The sequence below is a fragment of the Poecilia mexicana genome, unplaced genomic scaffold (assembly GCF_051168715.1).
Source record: "Poecilia mexicana isolate PSO_F unplaced genomic scaffold, ASM5116871v1 scaffold_20, whole genome shotgun sequence".
Classification (NCBI taxonomy): Eukaryota; Metazoa; Chordata; class Actinopteri; order Cyprinodontiformes; family Poeciliidae; genus Poecilia; species Poecilia mexicana.
In genome coordinates this window covers 5,330,059-5,354,099 of record NW_028263389.1, presented here as the reverse complement: position 1 = coordinate 5,354,099, position 24,041 = coordinate 5,330,059, and the positions used below count along the sequence as shown (strand labels likewise).

The following is a 24,041-nucleotide window of genomic DNA, read 5'->3' as shown; positions in this document are numbered from 1 at the left end:
TTTTGATGAATCCATATGTACATGTATGTTTAATATGTAGACGTAATTCTTTATTTCACTTAAATGTTTTATTGTATCAGAAAAGAGCCTCTCATAGGTTAGGCTAAACAGAAATACGGCTAACAAAGACGGCGGGCGGGAAGAAGAAGAAGAGGAGGGGAGGCTGGTGAAGAACAGCAGGCAAAAACAGAGGGAATGTGAGTCCATCTTAGCAACTGTTTGTATTTGGGTCTGAGCGCCGTGTTTGACCAGTCAAGCAGGTCGACGTGCACGCGGGCGTTCGTGCGTGCGTGTGACGACTTTGCAGAGAGCACGACTCTGCTGGGCAGACGACTGGGTGTTGGGTTGGGTTTTTGAGCTGCTCGATGCTGTTTTGTAAGGATGATTAATGACCAAGTCTTTGGCTTGGAGCTCTGTGAAGCCGTTGTAGCCCTGAAAGCCTGATCCTCTTCCATTTAACATGCTGAGAGATCGAAAATGCTGACAAATTAGGTGTTGCCTCCTCCTCCCGTGCGTACTGTAAGTTGGCCGACGACGTGCCACATCGTGAAAAACGAGGAAGGAAAAACGCGTCGTGAGCCTGGCTTAGTCAGAAACGGACAGCGTGTGGTTTGTTTTTTTGTGATAGTAGCGTCTCTCTTTTTTTTTTCTTTTTTGCTTTGTGAATATTTAAAGCGGCTTAGGTAAAAAGTCAAGCAGAGGTTTTCCTGGCCTACTTTTTCTTCTCAGAACTTGCTGGATCCCATCCAGTTCGTTCTGCAGCTCACTAATGCTTGCTGACTGTGTGCTTCTCTGCAACTCTTTGTCAGCATTGTCCTACTTTCTTTGTTTATTTCAGCAGCTGTTTACCTACACGATTGTTCATTCAATAATTTACCCACATAATAAACCCATTATCTCTTTCTACTGCATCTCTTTCTATTAGGAAATTACTATAACTACCTCTGTCCCACAAACATAACTTATTTTTTTAGGGAAAAAATTATCTTTTCAAAGAAGTTACACTTAGAGACAAAACGAGCAATCTCCTTAGAAAACATATTTTATTAGCTTATTTATTTGAGTCTTTTAATTGTATTGTTGCTGTGTTTGTCTCTTCTGAATGAGATATTGGATTTCAATGAGACAACTTGTATATACAGCATATATATAAAAAAAGTCAAATAATAATAATATAAAAAAGATCTCACTTAAATGTTTCATGGTAATTAAAAAATACATTTTAAGATTAGACGAATATAACTTGAATAAATACTAAAAAATCTAAACCAACATGTCAAAAAGTAATTGTGTCCTTGTTAAATCCTGGATTAACTTTCATTAACCAATTTTGAGTTCAAATGTACCTGGCAGATCCAGGCTTGATTCCTGTCAGAGCTGTTGAATGAAGTAAACACTTGGACAGAGTGTCTGAGAACAGGAAGTAGAGTTAAAAAAACAACAAAAAACATGATGATTAAAGGCCTGGCTTGCCTCAGCCGAGGTCAGTGTTTAAGAAAAACAGCATCCATAGCAGAGATTCAAGGTAAAACACATCAGTGTTTTTCTTGCCTTGACACAGCTGACCAAATAAGACACAAATCTCCGTCTTGAAAGCATCGCGGCGACCCCCAAGACATCCCAACATTGTCAAACAGGGTGGTAGTGCTGTAATCTGAGGGTGCTCTGATTCTTTAGGATATTGAGGACTGTTGTAACGGAAACCATAAATGTTTCTCTCTAGAAAATCCTGAAGGAGAACGACCAGTCACCGGTTTATCCTAAACTCAAATGAATTTGATGTTATGCGGCCTGATAAAGATTCAAAGCAAACCACTGTAGGTTCAAAGCGAAAGACTCGGTACTGGCCTTATCAAAGTTTGGACCTGAATCCAATGATTGTCCTGAAAAGCTTGCCATTATTTTTGGTATTAGAAAAGCTTATTTATTTACCGAGTCGATGCTTGTTGCAAACGTCTGAGAAAACACTGCTTCTCTCTTTAGAGAGGGGAAAGATTAAGATTTATAAGCGTTTAGAAACCTCCTCTTCTGGTCGTAAAAACAGCCCAGAAGCTTGTGTTGTGACAGAAAAACTGTGTTGTGAAATTAGTAAATTGACATGAAGCAGGAATGAGTCCAAAAGAAATTTTCCCTGAGGGGAGGTGATACAGTACAGGACTGCTAAAAACAAAAAAGAAAAAGATTAGAACGCCCAAGTAGATGTTCAGAACTTTTATAAAGTAATGCTTACGTCAACATCTCAACTTACTCTAAACAGTAATGGCTTGTTTAATTGAAATCATGCATGTAGAGCCTGTTTGACGTCACCGCTAAGTGTTTCAGTGAGATCAGGATTTGGGTTTTTGATTTGACTGGTCCATTATTTTCATCCTTGGTGGATTTAGTGGTATTTGTTTGGGTTCTTGTTATGTTGCTAGGCCCAGCTCTGCTTCAGGTTTTAATTTGGTTCAGATAATGCCATATTGTTTTTCTGAAAAACAGCGAAAATCATAGGGAATTCTGTGATGGTGAACCAGCTAAGTGCTGCTACGACAAAGCATCCCCAAACCATGACCCTTCCACCTCCATGCTTCCTGTTTTCTGTTCTTAGCTACAGTTAAACACATCCTCTGATACTGATTTCCTAACAATTAAATTGTTAGGATTCCTGCACAGCTGCAATTAATCAGATCATCTGGAAGAGTATATGAGGAGGGAGCTGCCGACACTTCACAGGTAGATGCATGTGGCATCACAGGTAGATTCTAGTAAAGCACTGATTAATGCCTGATATTAAAATTAGTTAACTGAACTTGTAGCCATTATTTTGTGCCCATGTGGCTGGACACCACACGGCACGACGAACCCGATTGAACCGTTATACCTAGGATTTGTGTCGGCTAACGTGTGGTCTCTCAGGTTTTGAAAATGGGCCGACAGTCGGCCGACAACTCGTGTAGTGTGAGCTGGACATTACACTGACGAAATGAGGACGGGAGGGTCAGTGGAGAGCACCGGAGCTGAGCCTTTTTTCATTCCGCGTCATCAAGAGAAAGAAAAAAGGCAGAAAGAGACAATGAAGCCGATAATTAAAATGAGGTTGATAGGTTTAATTTATCGTGCAATTAATTGATTTATCGTTTATCGCGACAGGCCTAATTACAGCATAATTTAAAGCGCAGAAAAGACAATTTTACATAATGCAGAACCTTTGAGCTTGCTCTGTTTGCTACCTTATAGCTTCAGAGACCAAAAAAAAAATGCAACAGAGTTAAATGTGGGTTATTAGATGAATGTATAAAAATGACATTTTAAAACAGCTACACTGACAAACCACAGTTGGCCCGACACAATTAAAACTCAACGGTAACAGCATGGCGTGTCTTTAAAGGGAATACAATCATATTTGCATGATTGGCTTGATCCCACTGCTTAGTTCCTCTGCTGGAAAGAGGCTGTTGCAGCTTCTTCCTCAGTCCAGGAAACTGGAAGAATTTACTGCTTGAATTTAAATTGTGCTGGAACAATGTAATTAAACTCCTGCTGTTTAATTCCAGCATTAGCAGCCACATCTGCTCCCCGCAGCAGGACGCTCAGTCAGAAAACTTTAACATCTCAGCGTAGGTCCGAACTTGGGTAACATCTCCTTTAAAAATGATACTGCAGCAATGACACAGTTTGGATGATAAGGTCAATGACCGTTATGTAGCTTTTAAAGAAAGACAGAGGCAGTTATTTCTAAACATATTTTAAAAATGAATGCTGATCTGAGAACTAGAGTGCCTTCCCAGGACTGTAGCGAGAGTTCATTATTGTGAAAAGCAGTGACTTTGTCTGTGTTGAGCTTGAAATTGGGCCTGACTCTAAAAAAAAAAAACTCCAAATGAAAATTGAAAATAGCAAAACAGATAGCTATTTTTCCCAGTTTTCATTTGGTTTTTTTGAAGTATGATCTGTGATGATCTAATTAAATACATTTTATAGACCGAATCATATCAACCCATCTAATAATTAGTTTGTAGAGTCCTTTCGTTCAGTATTATTTGACCAAATGTGTTTTGACGAGGCTCGATTCTTGGATTAAAAATACCTTTTGAACAATGACAACCTTGAAGCAGGTATTTTACAAAGTTTTCATTAAATCCAAACCCAAATTTCCATATTAGAATTATGTTTTAATTGGTTTGATGGAGTATTCTTATGTTAAATGTAATTTATTTTTTGTGGATTTAAACGTAGCGCATTGTATAATTTCAGCTACTATTAAAATGGCCGCGCTCCAGCCTTTGAGTGTTGCTGTGTCTGTTTGTACCTGCAGACTATCGGCCCTAAGGAGGGCTGGCAGGTGTACAGCTCAGCCCAGGACGCTGACGGCCGCTGCATCTGCACCGTGGTCGCACCGGAACAGAGCTTGTGCTCCAGAGATGCCAAAAGCAGACAGCTTCGACAGCTGCTGGAGAAGGTAAGCATGGTTACAAAAGGGATGTTTACCTCCCCCAGTGCGCCACGCACAGGCACACATACGGAAGCCTGAAATGCCTGCAACCTTTTTGTTCGTTGGCGTTCTCATTTGTTGCAGTATCTCATATATTGCACACATTTAGAAAAACTTTTTTCATGAAGATGTCTACTTGGGGATTTTGAGTTATTTACAGATTCTGAAAGCGTAGAGTCTAGGCTTTTCAATAATGTCAAACACATGGAAATTAAAAAGAAAGAAGTTGATCTTTACTACCATGTGTTATGTGCATTAAAAAGATTTAGGGCTATTTGTGATTTAGAAGCTCAATTAAAGAAAAACACTCTTGAATTGCTTTAGCAGAAACACAAAATATCCTTTTCAGCACCATTAAATATAAAAATGATCCATCAAATTCTGTCAGCTGTATTTATTTATAGTATTTAATTAATTTAATAATTATTAATTAAATAAAAATAACAGTAGCTGTAGACATGTAAGCAGAGCATCACAAGCAAACAAATTCATAAAAACCAAGAACAGTTCTCACTGATTTATCGGCCAGTCGATTTATAGGTGCCGATTTCCTTAATTTTGGGAGATCGGTGATTTACCATTTTTTACATGTGAAGCCGATCTTATCCACCGATGTTATCAACCTCCGCAAAGGTCTAAAAATCAACCACTGTGCTTTTCTTTTCTCCTGTGAGAGGTTTTACTGACCAACTCCCGACCAGGTCATGTCTGCACATTTACAGTTAACAATAGTCACCCCGTTGTAGCCAAATCAGCAACTTTTTTGATAGCAACATTTCAGACCAAAAAAAAAAGATATCAGAATCGTTAAGTTAGGCTTTTTAACTTAATTGGTGATCGGCCAGAAAACTGCAATTGGTGCACTCCTATTAAAGGGTTTGATTGCGTAGAATGTGGAGAAACCCATCTTTGGCATGTATCGCTAGCAGTAGGTAGCTTGCTCACCTAGCCTAGTGCAACTAATTCCACTGGCTTTCTGACTTGAAACTAGAAGGTGCTCAACCCTGGCAAGATGTCATTAAAGCTCCAAGACAAAGCCAAACACAACATAATTCATCTGATCTAAGTCTTATTGACCATATCAAATGTGCAGAAAAACAAGTTTAGCCCACAAGAGTACAAATTCATAATGTACCACTAAATTTTTGGCACATTCAGTAGCCAGTAAAGTCAGAAATGTGTACATAGAATTGGATGGGCATTCGGTAAAATTCTTTTTCAGTGCTTACAAGCAGAACGTTAACCAGTTGTCACATATTTATTTTTCACCAAAGACTTATAGACCCTGGAGAACACATTTTTCCTTCAATGTACTTTACTTACCCTCAAACACAATCTCGCTTACATCTACGTAGGGCTGAAACGATTCCTCGAATGATTCGAGTACCTCGATTACTAAAATTCCTCGAGGAAAATTTACCTGCCTCGAAGCTTCGTTAATTTATGTTTTATTAGTTAGCGCACCGTGTTCCGGCCGGGACTTCATTTGCGTTGCGCGGAGCTCTCACTTCCGCCTCTGAGTTGTTGACAAAAGCTAAGTCTCAGCGGCATAAAGTCCAATCTTCAAGATTGGCCCGTGGGGATTTTATTGATTGATGATAATGCCCGACTTTTTATCGTTTTTGGGGAACCAATGAGCATCCTTAAAATGACTGGGGGAATGCCTGGAGTACGGCAGCATTTCTCCTCCGGGGCTGCTGGTTGAAAGCGAACGGTGGGAAGAGCGCTGAGGTGAGCGGATAGACTGAACAGGGCGGGCGGCTGAGTAGCTGATGCTTACCGTGTAAATGTAGCTTTACCGACGAACCGCACAATACATTTCATATCCCGGTCTGAAGAAACGGGTGGCGGAGCGCATCGTACATGGCTGGTAGATGAGTTTCTGAGTGTGACCAGTGAAGGTGTCGTAAATATCCCGTATTGCTTCCCCCCGTGTTCGTCCCCCGGTCTAACGGTTCGTCAGTCCGCTGGTCTATTTCCTCCCCTCCACCCCATCTTACGTTCGTTCATTCGCCCTCTCCTCCCACTCCAGGCGGCATTTCCCGTATTTTCAAACCCAAAGCGTGACAGGTTAGGTGGCAAGGTGAGTTTAATTAATCTATTAAACTCACTGAAGATGAATACATAAACTAAAAGCTGGATTGTAGACATTTTTTATAAGCATATTTGTGAGCCTGCCTCTTTGTTATTAAATTCAATATAATTTCAGATTTTTCTATAACTTTTCTTCTGGTTAACTTAGAAAGTGAGCTATTATTGTTACAGGTTAGTTTTCTAAACTACAAAAAAGCAACTGTTAGGGATGCTCAAATATGAACAATTGGACTGATATTGATATCTGATAGTAACATCGGTATTATGCCAGATTTACCAATATTTCATTTTATAATTTTTTTTATCCGATTACTCGATTAATCGTAAGAATAATCGATAGATTACTCGATTACTAAAATATTCGTTTACAACAGCCCTACATCTACGGTGACACAGCTTGTTTTGACCTGACGCTAATAAACGTGGTAATCGGGTACAAACAGTAGAACTGACTACAACAGCTTGTGGAGACTGTGTATCATTTCTCAGGTTGCTGTCTTTGATCTTTTCCCCTGTACCTGAAATGTGATTCATAGAGTAAACACAGCCCTCTCTACTGTTCGGTGTGTAGTGACAAAAGTCCAAAAGCTAGACCCGCCGTGACCCCATGTTCATTAATCACCACCTCCCACACAACAAGCCAACGCGTGGAAAGACCTGCACACCTACACATAAAGAAATAGAAAAAGGTAATGGGAAACTGGCTAGCTCCAATACTTTCAGAACATTTTAGAATCCTATAATAATCCCTAGCATATGAAAAATGCTACAAATTAAATATATTCTCATGAATGCCTCAATTTAACATTTTTTTTAAATATAATATGCGTGTGTTGTGTAAGCACACTATATCCATACAGCTTTATTTTGGCTGCATACTGACTGGTGGTCATTTTGACATCACCATATAATGACAGTTATGTTATGGAGAATAACACTTATTGAGTGTAAATATTAAAATTGATCTTGCAGGTATATATATATATATATATATATATATATATATATATATATATATATATAAAGAAAATATACACTAACTACACTGTATAAAAAATGCGGTTACCAGAATTTCACCATATAAATATGAATTTTACCATAAATTTGAGCTTTTCTTTACAGTGCAGTGGCAGTACTTTGAGCCATTTGTACAATGTATTGATTACATGCTATTAGATCAGTCTGCGAACAGAGACCGTCTCGGGTCGTTGCTGACCTTGACCTTTTTCGTTTAAGGTGCAGAACATGTCTCAGTCCATTGAAGTGCTGAACCTGCGCACTCAGAGGGATTTCCAATATGTCATAAAGATGGAGAACCAGATGAAAGGCCTGAGGACCAAGTTCAGACAGGTTGAAGATGACAGGAAATCCATCATGGCCAAGAATTTTCAGGTACTCCAAAGCACCCTGTTATCACAGCGCTTCATTTAAACCCCTGGGTTTACTTCACTTAGTTGCCTGGGTTTATTGTATTTCATTCAGATCTCGTTTTAGACCCTTTTTTTACACTATAAGTAGAAGAGGCGGGTTTTGTTGCCCTTTATTTGACAGTTGTCAGACAGGAAAGTGTGTTGTGAGAGAAAGGAAGACAAAGGTCATCAGGCTGGGACGCGATCCTGTCGTGGCCACATGAAGGACTAAGGCGTCTCCTGACTTGAGTTGTGCTTCAGCCCTGTTCCACCGCCGCACCCCAGAAGAGACCCTCTACCCACATTTTACACTGAATTTAAAGCACTTTGGAGTCCTGGGCCTCAGGATTTCCTGCTTAAAATGTTTTGTGTCCAATTTAGACCCAAAATCAGTCAAGATGAGCCACTGCCAATACAAAGCCACAATGTTGAACCATATTAAAGGGGCAGCATCATCTGTTTTTTAGCCAGACAGTGCAATTTCATAGCATAATCAAGTGACTATGTTAACTTTGGTTAAAATTACTGTATATATCAAATATGACTTAAAAGAAATTACTTTGTTCTGTTGCTTTAAAAAGCTCCTGAAACTCCGCCTTCAAGAAGTTATCAAACATGGCCACCCTATTAACCCTTTAACCGTTTTTACCAGCGTTGCACTGAGAAGTAGCTCCTATAACGAGCTCAGCTGATGCCCAGTTCCACCAGGTGTTTGCTAATTGCTGCTGGCTAGTCTGAAGGAGCTGAGTATGGGAATCGTGGGGGAAGGCTGCTCTGTGAGGCGGAAGTAGCTCCAGGGAGGAGCTTTGTCCTTGAAGGCGGGGCTAGGTGCGCCTGGGCGTTTTTGCAATGAGAGATTAAAGGATTTCTGTAACATGCATGAAAGAATCAAAGCAACATTCCAGGTATATTTTTGATGAGGGAATAATGTTACAACATGATGTAAAGCTCAAAGAAGTCAATTTTACATAATACTGCCCTTTTAAAATGAAGTTGAATTGAATGGCATGCACTTTCTTAAAACCACAGTGGTTTTAAAGTGCAGTAAAATCACAAATTTCAAGAGTATCATTTGATATAGATTGCTATTATTATTATTTTATCCCTCGTAACTCAATGATTTCAGTACATTGTATGTTTTTCTTCACAGTAAGAGATGTTTGGTCTCTTGCTCACACAGACTTTTTTAAGGAAAGCCAATTTTTTGAACACTTCTAAATCTGAAACTCATGCAGCAGCCTTATCCTGGCTCACTCAGCACATCCAACTGTCGTCTACAGAAAACTGCCACCTCACTCCTGCTGACAATATTTTCATGTGAAGCAGTTTACCTTAGCGCTTTGCTAATTCTAAAGTGCTTGCTCTGTGTTTTGATATGACTCACTGATAAATGCCCCCATAAAATAGAGAGGTAAAAGCCTGTATGATTGTTCCATTTCATTAATTCTATTGTTCGGCTTTCATGTTTGTAACATTTCATCACCAGTTTCTCAGATGTGCTCTGTGCAGCTTGTGGGAAGAGGTGGGTGGAGTGGCCAAAAACGTATTTGTACTCAAGTAGAAGTAAAATCAGTAATCTAAAAAGTTATTTGGTTAAAAGGGCAATTTAATATATTGTAACATCTGATTTAATTTGTGAAAATAAGGTAATCAAAAAACAAAAATATAAGCTTATCTGAAAAAGAGAACATCATGATAAAACAACAAATTCAAGCTAAGAAACTCATTTCCAAATATTTTTCCTCCCAACATGAAACTCTCTGAATCCTTTCTTACAGCAGGTAATAGAAATACTGTAGAACGGGACAAAGTTCTTCCTGTGGCGTTATCTTCTTTTTACTTCGTATTCATTTGACCTCCAAATGGAACAGCAGATTCAGCAGAGCGAAAATGACAGGACAATGAAGCATGTGAACAAACAAGAAGTCTCACTTAAACACAAACTGTGTGTGTGTGCTTCTGTAGGCAGAAAGTTTACTAAAGTAAAAGTTACTTCATAATAACATTGTTCATGTAGAAGTAAAAAGTGTGGTGCTACAAAGCTACTTCTAAAGGTTAATTTTTCTCTAAATTTTATAGAATAAAATATAGCTGAGTAAATGTAACAAGTTACTACCCTTCCCTTGAGCTAACAGGCTAACGGCTTTACTAAGGTGGTAAAGCCCATGAAAAAAGTTAAGACATAAGTTACAATACTTATAATATACAGTATGATGTAACGCTGTAGCTCTGGTCTGTAGATTACCCTGGACAGCAGATGCTGGAGTATGAAATAGTTAAAAGTTGCTTTTATGTCAAGTTATTTTGGGGAGAAAAAAAAACATTTTTTTCCTAGAAAGAAAAGTCACATTGAGCAAACATTCTACTTTTCTGTTGAAGAAGATGTTTTGATGCTAAACCCTGATGTAAAAACCAGAAGAAATTGTTGAAGTTTTTGTTGTTGATGGTTTTCTTACCCTATAATTTTGTGAAAACGACTTGTTGTGACTGTGGGACACAATCAACGAAAGGTAATGTTAGTTGTGAGATTTTTGTCACAAAATGTTGGATTTCAGAACCATTCTTGACCTTTGTGGTGATTAGGCTTTCCCTTTTTATTCATTGGAAGTATCAGAAGAAATGTAAAAAATAGTTTGGAGTTTGTTCCTGAATAATGTCTGGGAAATATCTCTTGTTCAACATCAGGCGTTTGCAACATTTACAATGCAGAAAGACATTTTTCTTACTACTCCCAAATAGATTTTGCCTTGAGCTGCAGAATCTACACCAGCCTTGGGGGGAAAAAATGATTCTTCGCTTTAGATATCGGAACAGTTTTACAACATTACTGCTCAAAGCTGTTAAGAGGCACCGTGGAGAGCCTAAAGAACCAAACGCAACTCTGAAGCCGCAGGTTCAGGACCTCGGGTTTTTGTTTTGTTCTGTTTGCTGCTTTGCTTCATCTGTGCCGGATTCGCCATGCCATTGTTTTACTAGTGCTGATCTCACTGCCCATTTCTGCCTCGATCTCCCGGTCATTGTTCTCCCAGTTCTGCCGCAGCACTTTTCTACCATTGTTCTGTTCTGTGACTTTTTCTTCTTCTTTTTTTCCGCAGTCCTTTGAGTTTTAGTGGTTCTCATCAATAAGTTTTAAAAATACATCTTTTGCAAATGAATCATGACCTCATTGTTGGTTCTCCAACTTAGTCCTCTGGTATTTATCTGTATGGAGATGCAGTTCAAGGAGTTTACATCATGAAAACAGGCAAAACACCATAAACTTCATACAATCAACAATTGTTAAAACCAGTATCAGACATTGCATTTGTCAAGTGCCATTGTTCAAATTATCAGCACACATCAAATATGTTTGTCAACGTTTCATTTATTATGAATGTAAAGGCAGCTCCTGAACTGATGGGTTTTCAGTCTAGATTTAAAGAATCTCAGTGTTTCAGCTGTTTTGCAGTTTCCTGGAAGTTTGTTCCAGATTTGTGGTGCATAGAAGCTGAATGCTGCTTCTCCATGTTTGGTTCTGGTTCAGAACAGAACCAGAAGACCTGATTGGTCTGGAAGGTTGCTATGACAACAGTAGATCTTTAATGTATTGTGGTGCTAAGTCGTTCAGTCATTTATAAACTTATCAAGTATTTTAAAGTCTATTCTCTGAGCTACAGGGAGCCAGAGGAAGGACTGTAGATCTGGGGTGACATGCTCTAACTTCCTGGTTTTAGTCAGAATGCCAGCAGCAGTGTTTTTGATCAGCTGCAGCTGTCTGAATGTTTTTTGGTTGTTGTTTTAAGGCAGGCCTGTGAAGACGCTTTTGCAGAAATCAAAGCAACTAAAGATAAACACACGGATGAGTTTTTCTAGATCTTACTACGACTTCAGTCCTTCAGACCTGGAAACGTTCTTCAGGTGATAGAAGGCCGACTTCGAAACTGTAAAACTTTGTAACTTTGCATTTGTGGAAGATGTTGGCCGTAAACTTTCAAGTCACTGTAGCAGCAGATGCTTTCACCCCCCCCCCCCCCTCCTCCCAGCAAATAGCCACGCTGTTCTGGCTTCACACATCCATCACGTCTTGAAGTAGGTTTTGATCCCGTCAAACAGCACAATGTCTCCCTCCTGACTGCCTCTCCCGTGTCTCTCATCATCATGCCGTCTCCCATCATTTTGCCGCCGCCACCATCCCTCTTCCCTCTCCTCCCCCACCTCAGGAGCTTAAGGACAAGATGGACGAGCTGAAGCCGTTGATCCCCGTGCTGGAGCAGTACAAGATGGACGCCGCGCTCATCTCCCAGTTCAAGGAGGAGATCAGGAACCTGTCAGTGGTGCTGACGGGCATCCAGGAAGAGATCGGGGCCTACGACTACGACGAACTGTACCAGCGAGTCCTGCGGCTGGACACCAGGCTGCGCAGCTGCATGGGCAAACTAAGTGAGTGCTGTTTATGTCCACCGCTCCCCACTGGATTAAGTCAGAATTTTAATCATGTCTCAAGGAAGCTGATATATTGTGAAACCTGCATGAGCTCAGCGTTATTCTGAAGTCTTATTAAAAAAAAACACAAAAAAAAAACAGCCCCGGCGTTCCACAGGAAAATGAATAACACCAGCAGAAGAAATATTACATGCAGCCAGAAGTTGTCAGAACCATACCTTCACCTTCCTCATTTTTTATGCTGCCGGGTAGCATATAGAAAAATAACCATATGGGATACGTGAGTAAAAAGTATTGTCCACATATTCATAAAGCTTCTTATATGCAGCTGGTAAAACAAGAGTTGAACACCACAAGGGTTTTTCTCAGTTTAAATATTTTAACTTGGTGCAATTGACATAAAATTCAAAACAATTGTCTGCAATGACTTAATAGATGAAAAATAAATTAGTGGAATTAGTCCACAAATGAAGTTTTGGGAATAACATAGGGAACTGAACATTTACAGAGTACTTTGTTTTTCGTTTTGTTTTTCATTTTGTTTTGGTCATGTGCATTGCTCAGGTCAGGTGTGATTTTTGACCCATTCACAGTCCATGCTATGATGTTCCCACTTAGAAACGTCACCTTGGCATGTGATTTCCAGGATGAAAATCTTCCTTACATATTTCCCTGTACTCCACTGACTATTGCACGTCTTCTGTAGTAAAGTTTGAACAATCAGTATGATTTCTCTTCAGCAGTGGAGTCTTGTGCATTGGCTGCACTGAAGTGCCATTCTACTGCGACAGAGATGCGAATCTGTCAGCAATTCCGAAACAATTTTTGATTCAGAAACCAATTTTTCTAGTCAAACAATCTGGGGATTCTGTTTAAATGGTGTGACTGAGAGGAAAAGACATTGTAAACATACAGAACATTTATTTAAAACAGTTCTGGAAGGTGGTGCACTGAATCAAATTGCATCCGTTTATATTTGGACGAAAATATGTTTCTGCATCAAACTCTGCAACTTAACTTACCAGGATTACGTTAGCTTAGCCGCCTGGCTTTTTCTCAAAAAAAAAAAATATATTCAAGAATTATTCAAAATAACATTTGAATAATTGGGACTACACTCACAAATAACAGCATCACAGATGTACAGCTAAAACGCATTTTAAAATACATTTTGGGGGCATTTTGAATCAACTCAGAATTCCACGCACTCAGAATTGCGAATCTAATTTTTTCTGCGCCTCCATTCTGCAGGTACAGTTAAGTTTTTTTGCATATGTTGCCAGGTTATGTCCAGTCAGTCGCTGCACTGAAGCATGTGAACATTGTCTTCCTTCCAAAGAAATCCCAAGTGGTTAATGGTTAGCTCCCTCACTTTCACTCCAGTGCGACAAAACGAGGCCAATCCGGTTCGCGCTCGTGTCGGCTTGTTTTGGATTGATGACTTTTAACAGCAAAATCTTCCACGATCTCTTGAAGGAGGCAATTAGGAGTAACATGTCCTCCCTTATCGCCTTCTAATGAGCAGAAAACGAAGCAGCTTGTGGTGTTAATCTTCTTCGACTGCAGCCTCCCTTTTCCAGAGAAGTTTGTGATGCTATGAATTAGTCAGAAGTTCGGGGTCTGAATCACTAACTAACCCTGAGCTTTTTAAGGCTCTTGTTTTCTTCTGCTTTGGAGGAGGCAAGAGGGGAAAACCGCAGTTTCATTTAAGAGACGGTTGTTTTTGTACACGGTTTTGAACTAAGGACCAGCGCGGCTACGATAAAAAAAAAACAGAAAAAATGGTAGAAACCCCGTGAACGCAGAGTAACTTTTAGATTCAAACAACAGTCGGACAATTAAGCTTCGAGTTAAATAAAGTATGCGGTTGTCGGTGCTATCTTAGTATGCACGGGGGGCACGCTCCCTGGCGACGCAGGCATGAAATTGGCTTGAGGAATCTAGTTAGAGACTGAAACCACCCCCAGAACATCTTATTGCTGCTTTTCTGTATCAACAGCATGCGGGAAATTAATGAAAATCACTGGACCCGTTACGATAAAGACATCTGGAACCCGGTTTGGGGCTTGGATGACGGATCCGCTTGCAGCAACCCGAAACAACAGGGTGAGTCATGAGAAGATTGGGTTTGTTGTTGTTTTTTCTTTTTTTTCCCCAAAGATCAGAGAGGAGAACGCTTGTGGAGTAGATTTAGATTTTTAACAGTAAGAGAAAGAGTGAAGCAGTGATTCTGGTTGGACTATTTTCTATTTGTGGCTGTAATATTTTGATATAATCATGTAGAGAATTACCAATGATAATAGTTGATGGTGTCACACAGTGGGTTGCAAATGTATAGACCTAGACTTTCTCACATTTTGTCACACAACCACCTTATGTTAAAATTTTATGTTAGTCCAACACAGACAAAAAAAAGAATATTGATGGAAAATTTTGAATAATAATAATAAAATCCCCAAAATATTGGTCTGCATATGTATAGTTCTGGTACTTTTTCTAAGTAATGGATATTTACCAGTAATACCTCTGGTGTGTCGCTTGGTTTTCATGATGCTGTTTGTTCAATAAACCTCCAGGAAACAAATAACTTTTGGAAACATTAAGACATTGATACATGCTGGCAATTTTGTTAGTTTTTGTTTTTTTTTTACCCTTGAAATCATCTCAGAGGCCTTCACAGAAAAAATGTATTTAAAGTGACATTCTGAAGCATTTGGATGCACTGGATTTTATTTAGAGGAATATGAGTAAATTGGGCCGAATACAAACGCGTGCTGCAGTTTTTGCCCTGAATATTGGGATGTGCAAAGAAACTTAAATACATTTTTCTTGTGAGAGAAGTAGTCATCCATCACATGTGCGACACTGGATTTATTTTGAGGTATTACAGTAAAGAGAGCTGAAAACCGCAAACTATTTTCCTTCCAATTTATTATTATCCACTTCTTAAAGTTGGTCGATCACGTAAAACCTCGTAAAATAAAAACTTTGTGGTGTTACCGTGAAAGAATTTGAGAGAGTGGAATATTGTAGCCAGTCCCCGCAGAATCAGGTGCAACTCTAACTCATTCCTCCGTCCTCTCTGACATAGGTTTGGTATATGGACAGTTACACCAACAGCAAGATTGTGCGCGAGTACAAGACGATAGATGATTTTGTGTCGGGAGTGGTCTCTCAAACCTACAGCCTCCCGTTCAAATGGGAGGGAACCAACCACATCGTCTACAACGGCTCGCTTTACTACAACAAGTACCAGAGCAACATAATCGTCAAGTACAACTTCGAGACGGGCACCGTTCTCGCCCAAAGAGCCCTGGAGTTCGCCGGCTTCCACAACATGTACCCGTACACCTGGGGGGGGTACTCCGACATCGACGTCATGGCCGACGAACTGGGAATGTGGGCCGTGTACGCCACCAATCAGAACGCCGGCAACGTTGTGATCTCACAGATAGACCCCGACACCCTGCAGGTGCTGAAGACGTGGAATACGGAGTACTCCAAGAGGAACGCGGGCGAATCGTTCATGATCTGCGGGACGCTGTATATCACCAACTCCCACCTGTCGGGAGCGAAGGTTTACTACGCGTACTCCACCAAGACGTCCAGCTACGAGTACATAGACATCCCGTTCCACAACCAATACTTTCACATCTCCATGCTTGACTACAATGCCAGAGAGCGGGCGCTGTACGCCTGGAACAACGGACACCAAGTGATCTTTAATGTCACCCTGTTTCATGTCATAAAAACTGAAGATGACTCCTAAATGTGAAGCAACGAAGAAGAGCCGCTGTTTGTGATACCAGGACCAGCCAATGAACTGTTTCCTTTCACCAGAGTTGAACTTTGCTGTCTCTACTTGAACCTTTTGAATTTTCTGGCTCTGTATTCTTGAGCATGGACACCAGTGACTTTACAATAAAATATAAAAAGCATTTCTTTTAAAATAACTTTTCATTGCTGCTGATTAGTCTGGTATGCCTTATTTGCAGAGTGTTGAGTTTTCCAGCCAAAAACTCGAATCTTTTGCATGAATGTCATAAACTTGTCCACTGTACTTTGCTAAAAATCTAGTTGTTTTGTTGCAAATCAGATTTTTCTTTTTTTGTTTCTTTTTTTTTTTTTTTGCTTTCCAGTGTTTGCTTTGTTTGTATATTTAAAGTCTATTTAAAGTTGTATTTAATATTTGAAAGCAACCTGCCGGCTGTTCGCCACAATGTAAATGAGAAAACGCGGTTGAGCTTTCGTCAGGGATTGACCCTGTAAATTATTAATGACACGATGTCTCTGTGAAAGAAGAATGTTTGTATTTTTTATAAACAAAATCACTGAAGAATGTCTGTGCATTTTCATTAAAAGTGAATATTGTACATTTCATGAAAAATATTTTTAAATGCTGAAAAAAAAATCTGATCTGATGAAGAGATAATAAAATCAAAAAAGGGAAACTAGTTGATAAAGTTTGCAGTTTTTTTAAGCATGACAGCAAAATTGAAGAAGAAACAATATTTCTTAAATTATGGGAGTCAAATATTTTTGAATTTCCTTAAAAACATGAGGTAAGTTTGGCATAAAAAAAGATATACTACACACCATAGCCATCGTGAAATATGGTGGAGTTGGGATCAAGGTCCGGAGTTATGTGTCATTATATAAAACAAAACTTTTGGTTTGGGTGAATGAAATCAGAAACCATTTACTTTTTACTTAACTTCGTCAGGTTGGTTACTCCTAGAAAGCTAAAAAAAAGAAAAGAAATAAAAAATTTTTTGGCTTCTCACTAAATCCAACTATACATCAAAACCAAGAAGATTTTGCCATTTTTCCTACTTTTTCAAAAATTGGCTTAACCAAAAAACAACAACAAAGCTTTCTAATGGTCATAAAACCTGAAGAGATTTATGAATAAGAAATGTAGGTCAGTATTTATTACTGTGTCATGATATGGTTCGACTCCAAGAAAAAAGAATTTAACCTCAAGAAAACATTCAACACTAGCATATTAAATATTCAACAAAATTAAGCAAAAATGGAAACATTTGTTTAAAAAAAGTGATATAAAACCTTTTTTTGTATCACATAAAAATGGTGATACATTTTTTTTGTGTGAAAACATTGCAAAATGTTTTTACACATTTTACAAATGTGTCAAAACCCAGAAAGATTTATGAAGAGATTTATTTTGTATTAAGTCTGTTTGTAACAAACTAAAAACAAAACAATCATCAAACTCTTGTAGCCTCTTAGAAAACATTTGGCTTCAAAATCTAGTTTCCACAGCTTCCAAATGTTTGTTTTCTTGACCCTGTTCCATCATTTTTGAAGAATCTTCCCTGTGTCCCGTAAAAAATAGGGACATTTTTTCTTCTTCTTTTTTTGTCAAGCCAGTATGCAGATGTCCTCTTTCTGTTCGTGTTTACCTTCTACAGACAGCATGCCGACTTTCATGGAAATGCGGTTTTATTTTAGTTTATTCCAATCATGAAACCTGTTGCCTGTGCTCTTGCTAGATTGCATACAGAGCCTGCCTGGACATACAGTATTCATAATACACAGAGGATCAGGCCCAGCTATGAATACTGAGCACAACCTCTTAAACAGAGTCTCCTCCATGATGAATTTGCATGGCACAGATTACTTTTTTTTTCCTGGAACATCAATGACTCGAAAGCACAACAGGACAACTTTCCCAAGAGAAATAGCAACTAAATATGCAGCTGCATGCAACCAACCCCTGATCAAAATGCCCTATTTTGTTTGCATAATATGCAATACAGTTTAAGTTTGATTTTTTTTCTAATACATTAATATATATAAATGCTGAAACATACATGTACACCTCCACCGATATTTAGTTAAAATATGTAACTTTTAGAAGAATCGATATTTTTTTTAACAACAAAAATTATGCGGTTTTTTTTCCCCCCCAGGAACATTTAGGTGATTATTAGAGCTCATCTCCGTACTGTACTCCATGTGCATACTTTTAATCGTATATAATTTGGAAACAATTTGCGATAAGTTCAAAAGCTGTGAACTGAATTCTTGTTTCTAGAGATCAGCGGAGTTGAAGAAATAAGTCGATGCGTCATCAAAAGGTCAAAATTGATCTGATATTAAAGTGCTGATGAGTGCAGGGCAATCAGCGCCGCAACGTAATTAGCTTTCCGAAAACAGATCACGTTAGCAGGTACACCTCCATCAATTCTTAATCCTTGGTCCTTATCTTTCAGGCCTGGACGGCTCGCAAACCAAAATCAACCTAAATGCAGTTCGGACCGCCACTAAAACGCGGATGCTTCTAGAAGCCAAAGCATCCAGATAAAATGCACAGCTACACCATGCTAGCTCCACACCGAAAGCCCCTGGCTGGGATTTAAATCAGGAACCTTTTTTTTTTTTTTTTTTAACAATGCGCCGCTTCGCCGTTTATGGTAAACAATGAAGGGGAGTTGTGCCCTTAACTCAGGCGATGGCGGGGCTCGGAGTAATTTATGAAGACGTCTCAGCCCCTTCTTTTTATCATAATAAGGGTAAAGATGAATGGATATGATGGCTGCGGTGATGACAGCATTTTTCAGAGAGCGGAGGAGGGATTTTTATGCACTCAGCATGAGGCGGTCTCTCTCTGAGGGCTCCAGACATCGTTTGGCATTTCCATCAGCCTGTGGTGGTGATAAGATGATGGACGGATTTAAGGGAAAACTGCCATTTCTTCCGTCTCACTGCTGGCTTTCCGTCTTCGGCGACGTGTCTTTGGGCAGGATGTTTACTTCCTAGTGCTTGATGGTGAGTGTTGAATGTGTCTCAATGGTCACTTAGACATTTTGTCAGTTCTTAAAGGTAGAAGGTAAAAATGCGTACTACAAAAGTCCCATTAAGCTGCAGTTGAAAGATAAAAAAAAACGTGATTTTCCATTAAAAAGTCTCCTCTATTTAACTTTTTAATCAGATAAAGTCAGTCTGACAAACATTTGTTCTCTTTCCTTTTGCTTATTTTTTTTTGCCATCAGTTCACCGTGTAGGGATCAATTCTACAAGTGCCACTCGGTAAAAGCCCATGCATCACCATTGTTTTCCAACTCTTCCACTTTAGAAAAAAACAGGGGAAAAAATCCCATCAGTGCGACCTAATTGAATCAAAATGGCCCTGCGGAGAACCCCATTAGCATTGATTTTCCCACTCCTCCCCTGCGAACACAGCATGTGGTGGTTTGGATGTCTGCCTGCTGAAAGCAGCTGATTCGAGTCTGTGTGTTTGACAACACTCATGTTTATCTGATCCCAGTAGCAGCTCCGGGATGTTTTCCCCGTTTTCCCGTTTCATCCTGCTTCCTGCTTCTGTTTCACACCTGCCAAATTATAAAGCTCCCTTAATACTTAAACTACTCATTGTGATTAATTATTATTTTTCATGAATAAAGGAAGTGAAAGTCAAAACATTGCTGAGATTAATTCAGTTGTATTATTATCTGAAGATTCCCTTTTGAGCCTGTTCAATTATGAAATGTCTTGATCAAGCCAAAATATCTCTAAGTCACTTCCTACTGGGAATTATTTAATGTGGACTATAACTTAAATATTCAACACTGCCGTAAATTATTAATTGCTAAACCAGGGTAAGCAGCACCATTCAAATCTAAAAAGTCAAGTTAACGTCTGTTAATACAGCTTTGTATCCTAGAAATGCTACGTTTGGACTGAGTGTCCTGAAAAGCTAAAATTAGCTAGTTGCAGCCATTTGGCTAGCAGTTAGCCTTCACTACTTTTAAACAAGTACCATCCTTACTCCAAACCCTAACCTCTAGTCTCTATTGTGAACATGTTAAGTGTTTGAAGACATAACATGAAGAGCAATATCCCCTTTTGTTGCTAATAGTAGTTAGCAACACAACAATTAGCTAATCTTAGCTTTCCAACTTGTAGCTAGAACAGTTGCGGTGACTTTCATGTAGTTTAAACGTCCAAGACAAATACAGTGCAGCTATTCTGCTTGCTAGAAAAAATATTCCTGATGTTAATTCCTAAATTGGAATGTGTTTAATATCTATAGTGCAAAATGTGTTAAAGTTGTTACAGATTGAACTTTTTTCCTCCTTTTACTTGCAGTATTTTTGTATTTCATGACATAATGTAAATTGATCAATTTTAGCTACAGTTTTAGAGTTTATTTGAAATCTGTTTGCTATATTTGTCATATTAAGCTAAAGTTACTTTGTATATTTTAGTAATAAGACTATCATTCTGTAATTTTGTTTATTTAAAAATGCAGATCTAATACGATAAAATGACTAAATTATATTAAAAAAAAGAACTGTCAGGTTAAAATTCTGAAAAAGTTTTTCCTTTTTTTAAATTATTTTTTTTTACCTTGACTGAGAAACATGAGATGTGCTGCATCAGGAAAACTAGTTTGGTTGACAAACCACCAAACTGCTCTCACTGTCCGCATGTTTGACAGCCAGGTCAGCAGAAATAACAGAGAAAAGAAAACAAGACATCCAGTCATTTTTCAGGCCAACTAAGTACAATCTCTCCACCATAATCAAAGCCAATTTCAGAAAGTATTCATGACGAAGATGTAAGTTTGGGAAAAAAATGTTTTGTAAAGATAGAACCATGAAAGGTTCAGAGTTGTGAGTTTAGGAGCAAATAGCTGTGCCTGTTCATAAATACTCGCTGTTCATATTTCTTGGTGCAGGTGGAAGGATCCGAGTCTGGGAACGGACCTCAGAATTTAAAGAACAGCAAGTAGGACAGGCGAACTTTGGATATAAAACCGTTAAGACACTTCTATACTCCTGAGCAATTCTTTCATAAGTTCAAATTTGGAAGAATTTGTTGACATCACACATATTAGTCTGGACACAGTGGTGGGAGTATCATGCTGTGGGAATGTTTTCGATGATGTTGGTCTGTGGAAAATGTGAATGGGCTGGTTTTTTCAAATTCAAATTTAATTAAAAATTTGAAAATACTTTATCGATCTTAAAGGGAAACTAAATATTTCAGCTACTTTTGCTTCATTTCAACTGAAAAGTAGTTCAGACTAAATGTTAATTCACGTTGCACTTTTCCCTTCTTTTATTGGTTAAAAAAAAAAAAACCTTGGAAATCCTTCCACTGCACAGTTTAAACACTGTGTTGATCTGCTGCTTTGTTGTTTGTTTATTTACATTTTAATTTTGAAGCTGTTCAATCTCCACCATAATGTCTGCTTCACATAACTGAATGTAACCAATTTTATTTAGACTCAGTAATGTATTTATCTACAGTGATTTCAGATGTCACATTATATTTTTGCCAAGAAATTACGCATTTAGATCATTTTAAATGGTCTCATCTATATGTATCTCTATTTATGCAGCTTCTGTCAACATAATTTTTTTTTTTTTAAATCAAGTGCTTCTTTCTCTATAAATCCCAGAATAGTGCGTCTTTCCACAATTCCTTCTCTGTCAGTCTCTGGGTCACATAAACGATTCCTGAAATAAAAAAAACTCATCCCATTTTGTATAACAACAGAGCTCAGAGTTCAACATAGCTGAGGGGATAAATTGACGTTTTACTGTCGTTCCATTGAATTGACTCCGATGTGGAGCCGCTTTGTTTCAGCTAAATTAATGACCATTGCTGTGAAAAGTCATTTTGCCCCCCTGCAGTATTGATTATGTGGTACCTGTCAATAATCTAATTGGGCTCATAATTAATTTCAAATTAATGCCATGCTGAATTAGGCCCATGAAACTAAGTGTCTCCACAGGATTTTCTTTTTTTTTTCTTCTTCTTTTGCCATCTGCCCAAATTTGACTGCTCATCCATAAAATGCAAACGTATTTATTTCAACGTTCTCTTCTGTTGCTGTGCTTTAGCTCCACTGGTCTTTTGTTTAACTCTTTTTTTCTTATGAACTTCTAACACAACTTCACACGCTTTTTTTTTTAACAGGTGCTTTTATATCAAGTATAAAGATGTTTTCAATAATCAGCCAGAAAATCCCAATCCATGCATTCCTAGTTTTAGGCAGTTTTCAAAAATATCAATCATTTTCAGCAATGCCATAGTCATTTAGGAAGACTTTTGATGTAATATTCAATAGGGTAAAAAGATGTTTACTGATTTCCAGAGATTCTTCTTTTCATAGACCAAGATATACAATAAGGTGTTGGAGGTATTTTCAAATTCCAGACTTCAACTCAATTAAAAATCTGAGAAGACTTAATTGAATGACTCTCTCTTCCAATTTTATTTAAGTTTGAAAGCTAGTTCAGACATCCTATTTGCCCAAGAGGTATGAATACTTTTGCAAAGTACCACTTGATGTGCCAACTTACTTAAATAAATGAGCGTCCGACCAGTTTTCAAGTGGAGTCGAAAAAGACAAAAGAAGGAAACATCTGCCTGAACAGGTTTACGCTCCCAAAACCAAAAAGAAAAAATAAAAGCCACTTTTATTCCAGCTGGCTTATAAGGATAAAACATTTTCTTTGATATCCCTCTAATTGTATCGGGAAATCACAGCCATTATCTCCACTCAGGCTCTGCAATGCAATATGCATTTTATGAGAAACATCCACAGCCGTTTCAGCAAAAGTGGGAGTTTTTGTTGCCATGGGGCGGCTGAAATCAAATGCTAATTTTTATCCTGTCAATTGCCTTCACTCTTTCCCTCTTCACAGCGTCCCTCGCTCTGTCTCTCACCTGCTATTCGGCAAGTTTCATTTCCTTCAAGGGGCCTGGAAAATTACCACACCGTGGGAGTGATGACCTCACAACATTTTCGGTCGCCGCGGTACATAATTATCGTGTCACCCCAAGTGCAAGTTGTGCTGCTTCACATTACACGGTGTGACATGCCTCGATATGAAACCGGAATATTAACTGTCACCAAAAGCGGGACGAGAAGTTAAACCGAGAAGCAGGTAAAGCTGCCACTTAACAACATTTACAGAACAGAGACGCGGACAACATCAACGCCTGGAAGGGTTTCCCACACAGTGCTGCCTGGGTTATGTTTGTTAGCATAGATACAGTTTCTTTTTACATAATCTTTGGAAGTGGTTTTAACATATTGTACCGTTTTTAAATTATTTTTTTATTTATTAAAAAGAAAACAAGCTGTCCAAACCAGCGATGTAAAAGTAAAACTGCCTCTGTTTTAAATTTTGATGTTTTTCATAAAAATTGAGGACCGGGTTTGCTAATTAGCTTATGGCTAGAAAACCTTTGTGCAAAACAACAGTTAAATATGTAACACTGTTCACTGTGCTGGCTTGATTCAATGAACTTCAACTGAATTTAATTAAAATAATAATTTAACTGTGGTAAACCCCATGTTTTTAGTCATCTTTCATTAGCCACACAAGACCTGATTACTGCACAATCAGTAAAACATTCAAATAGAAGTTGTCTGACAACTTGAATCAGGAAGAAAGTTTTCAAAGACTATCTATCTATTGATATCTATCAAACTGGAAAGGATTGCCATTTCTGATGTTTAGGATTCCAGGGAAACCATTATCCACAAGAAAACTAAGGGAAAGTGGGAAACCTTCCAAGGAGTGGCTAACCTACCAGAATCAAAGAGTGAACGGTCAACTCGTCCAGGAGGTCTGAAAATAATGCAAAGCTACATCTAA

At 38.6% G+C, this 24,041-nt stretch overlaps 1 protein-coding gene and 1 long non-coding RNA gene across 2 annotated transcripts in view; both read left to right on the top strand.

Annotated features, from left to right (window-relative positions):
* olfm3a (olfactomedin 3a) overlaps positions 1-16,853 on the top strand; it is a 30,278-nt gene extending 13,425 nt beyond the window's left edge. Inside the window, exons 2-6 of the mRNA XM_014971537.2 lie at positions 4,298-4,441; positions 7,805-7,960; positions 12,177-12,396; positions 14,399-14,505; positions 15,491-16,853. Of these exons, the coding sequence (XP_014827023.1) occupies positions 4,298-4,441; positions 7,805-7,960; positions 12,177-12,396; positions 14,399-14,505; positions 15,491-16,168 (1,305 nt within the window). The 3' untranslated portion in view covers positions 16,169-16,853. The remainder of the gene's footprint in view (positions 1-4,297; positions 4,442-7,804; positions 7,961-12,176; positions 12,397-14,398; positions 14,506-15,490) is intronic.
* An 840-nt stretch (positions 16,854-17,693) lies between these two features.
* Positions 17,694-23,731, top strand: LOC106906306 (uncharacterized). Its single transcript, XR_001415342.2, has 2 exons — positions 17,694-19,191; positions 23,082-23,731. It is a non-coding gene; the product is annotated as an uncharacterized LOC106906306 (long non-coding RNA).
* Positions 23,732-24,041: the final 310 nt, after the last annotated feature.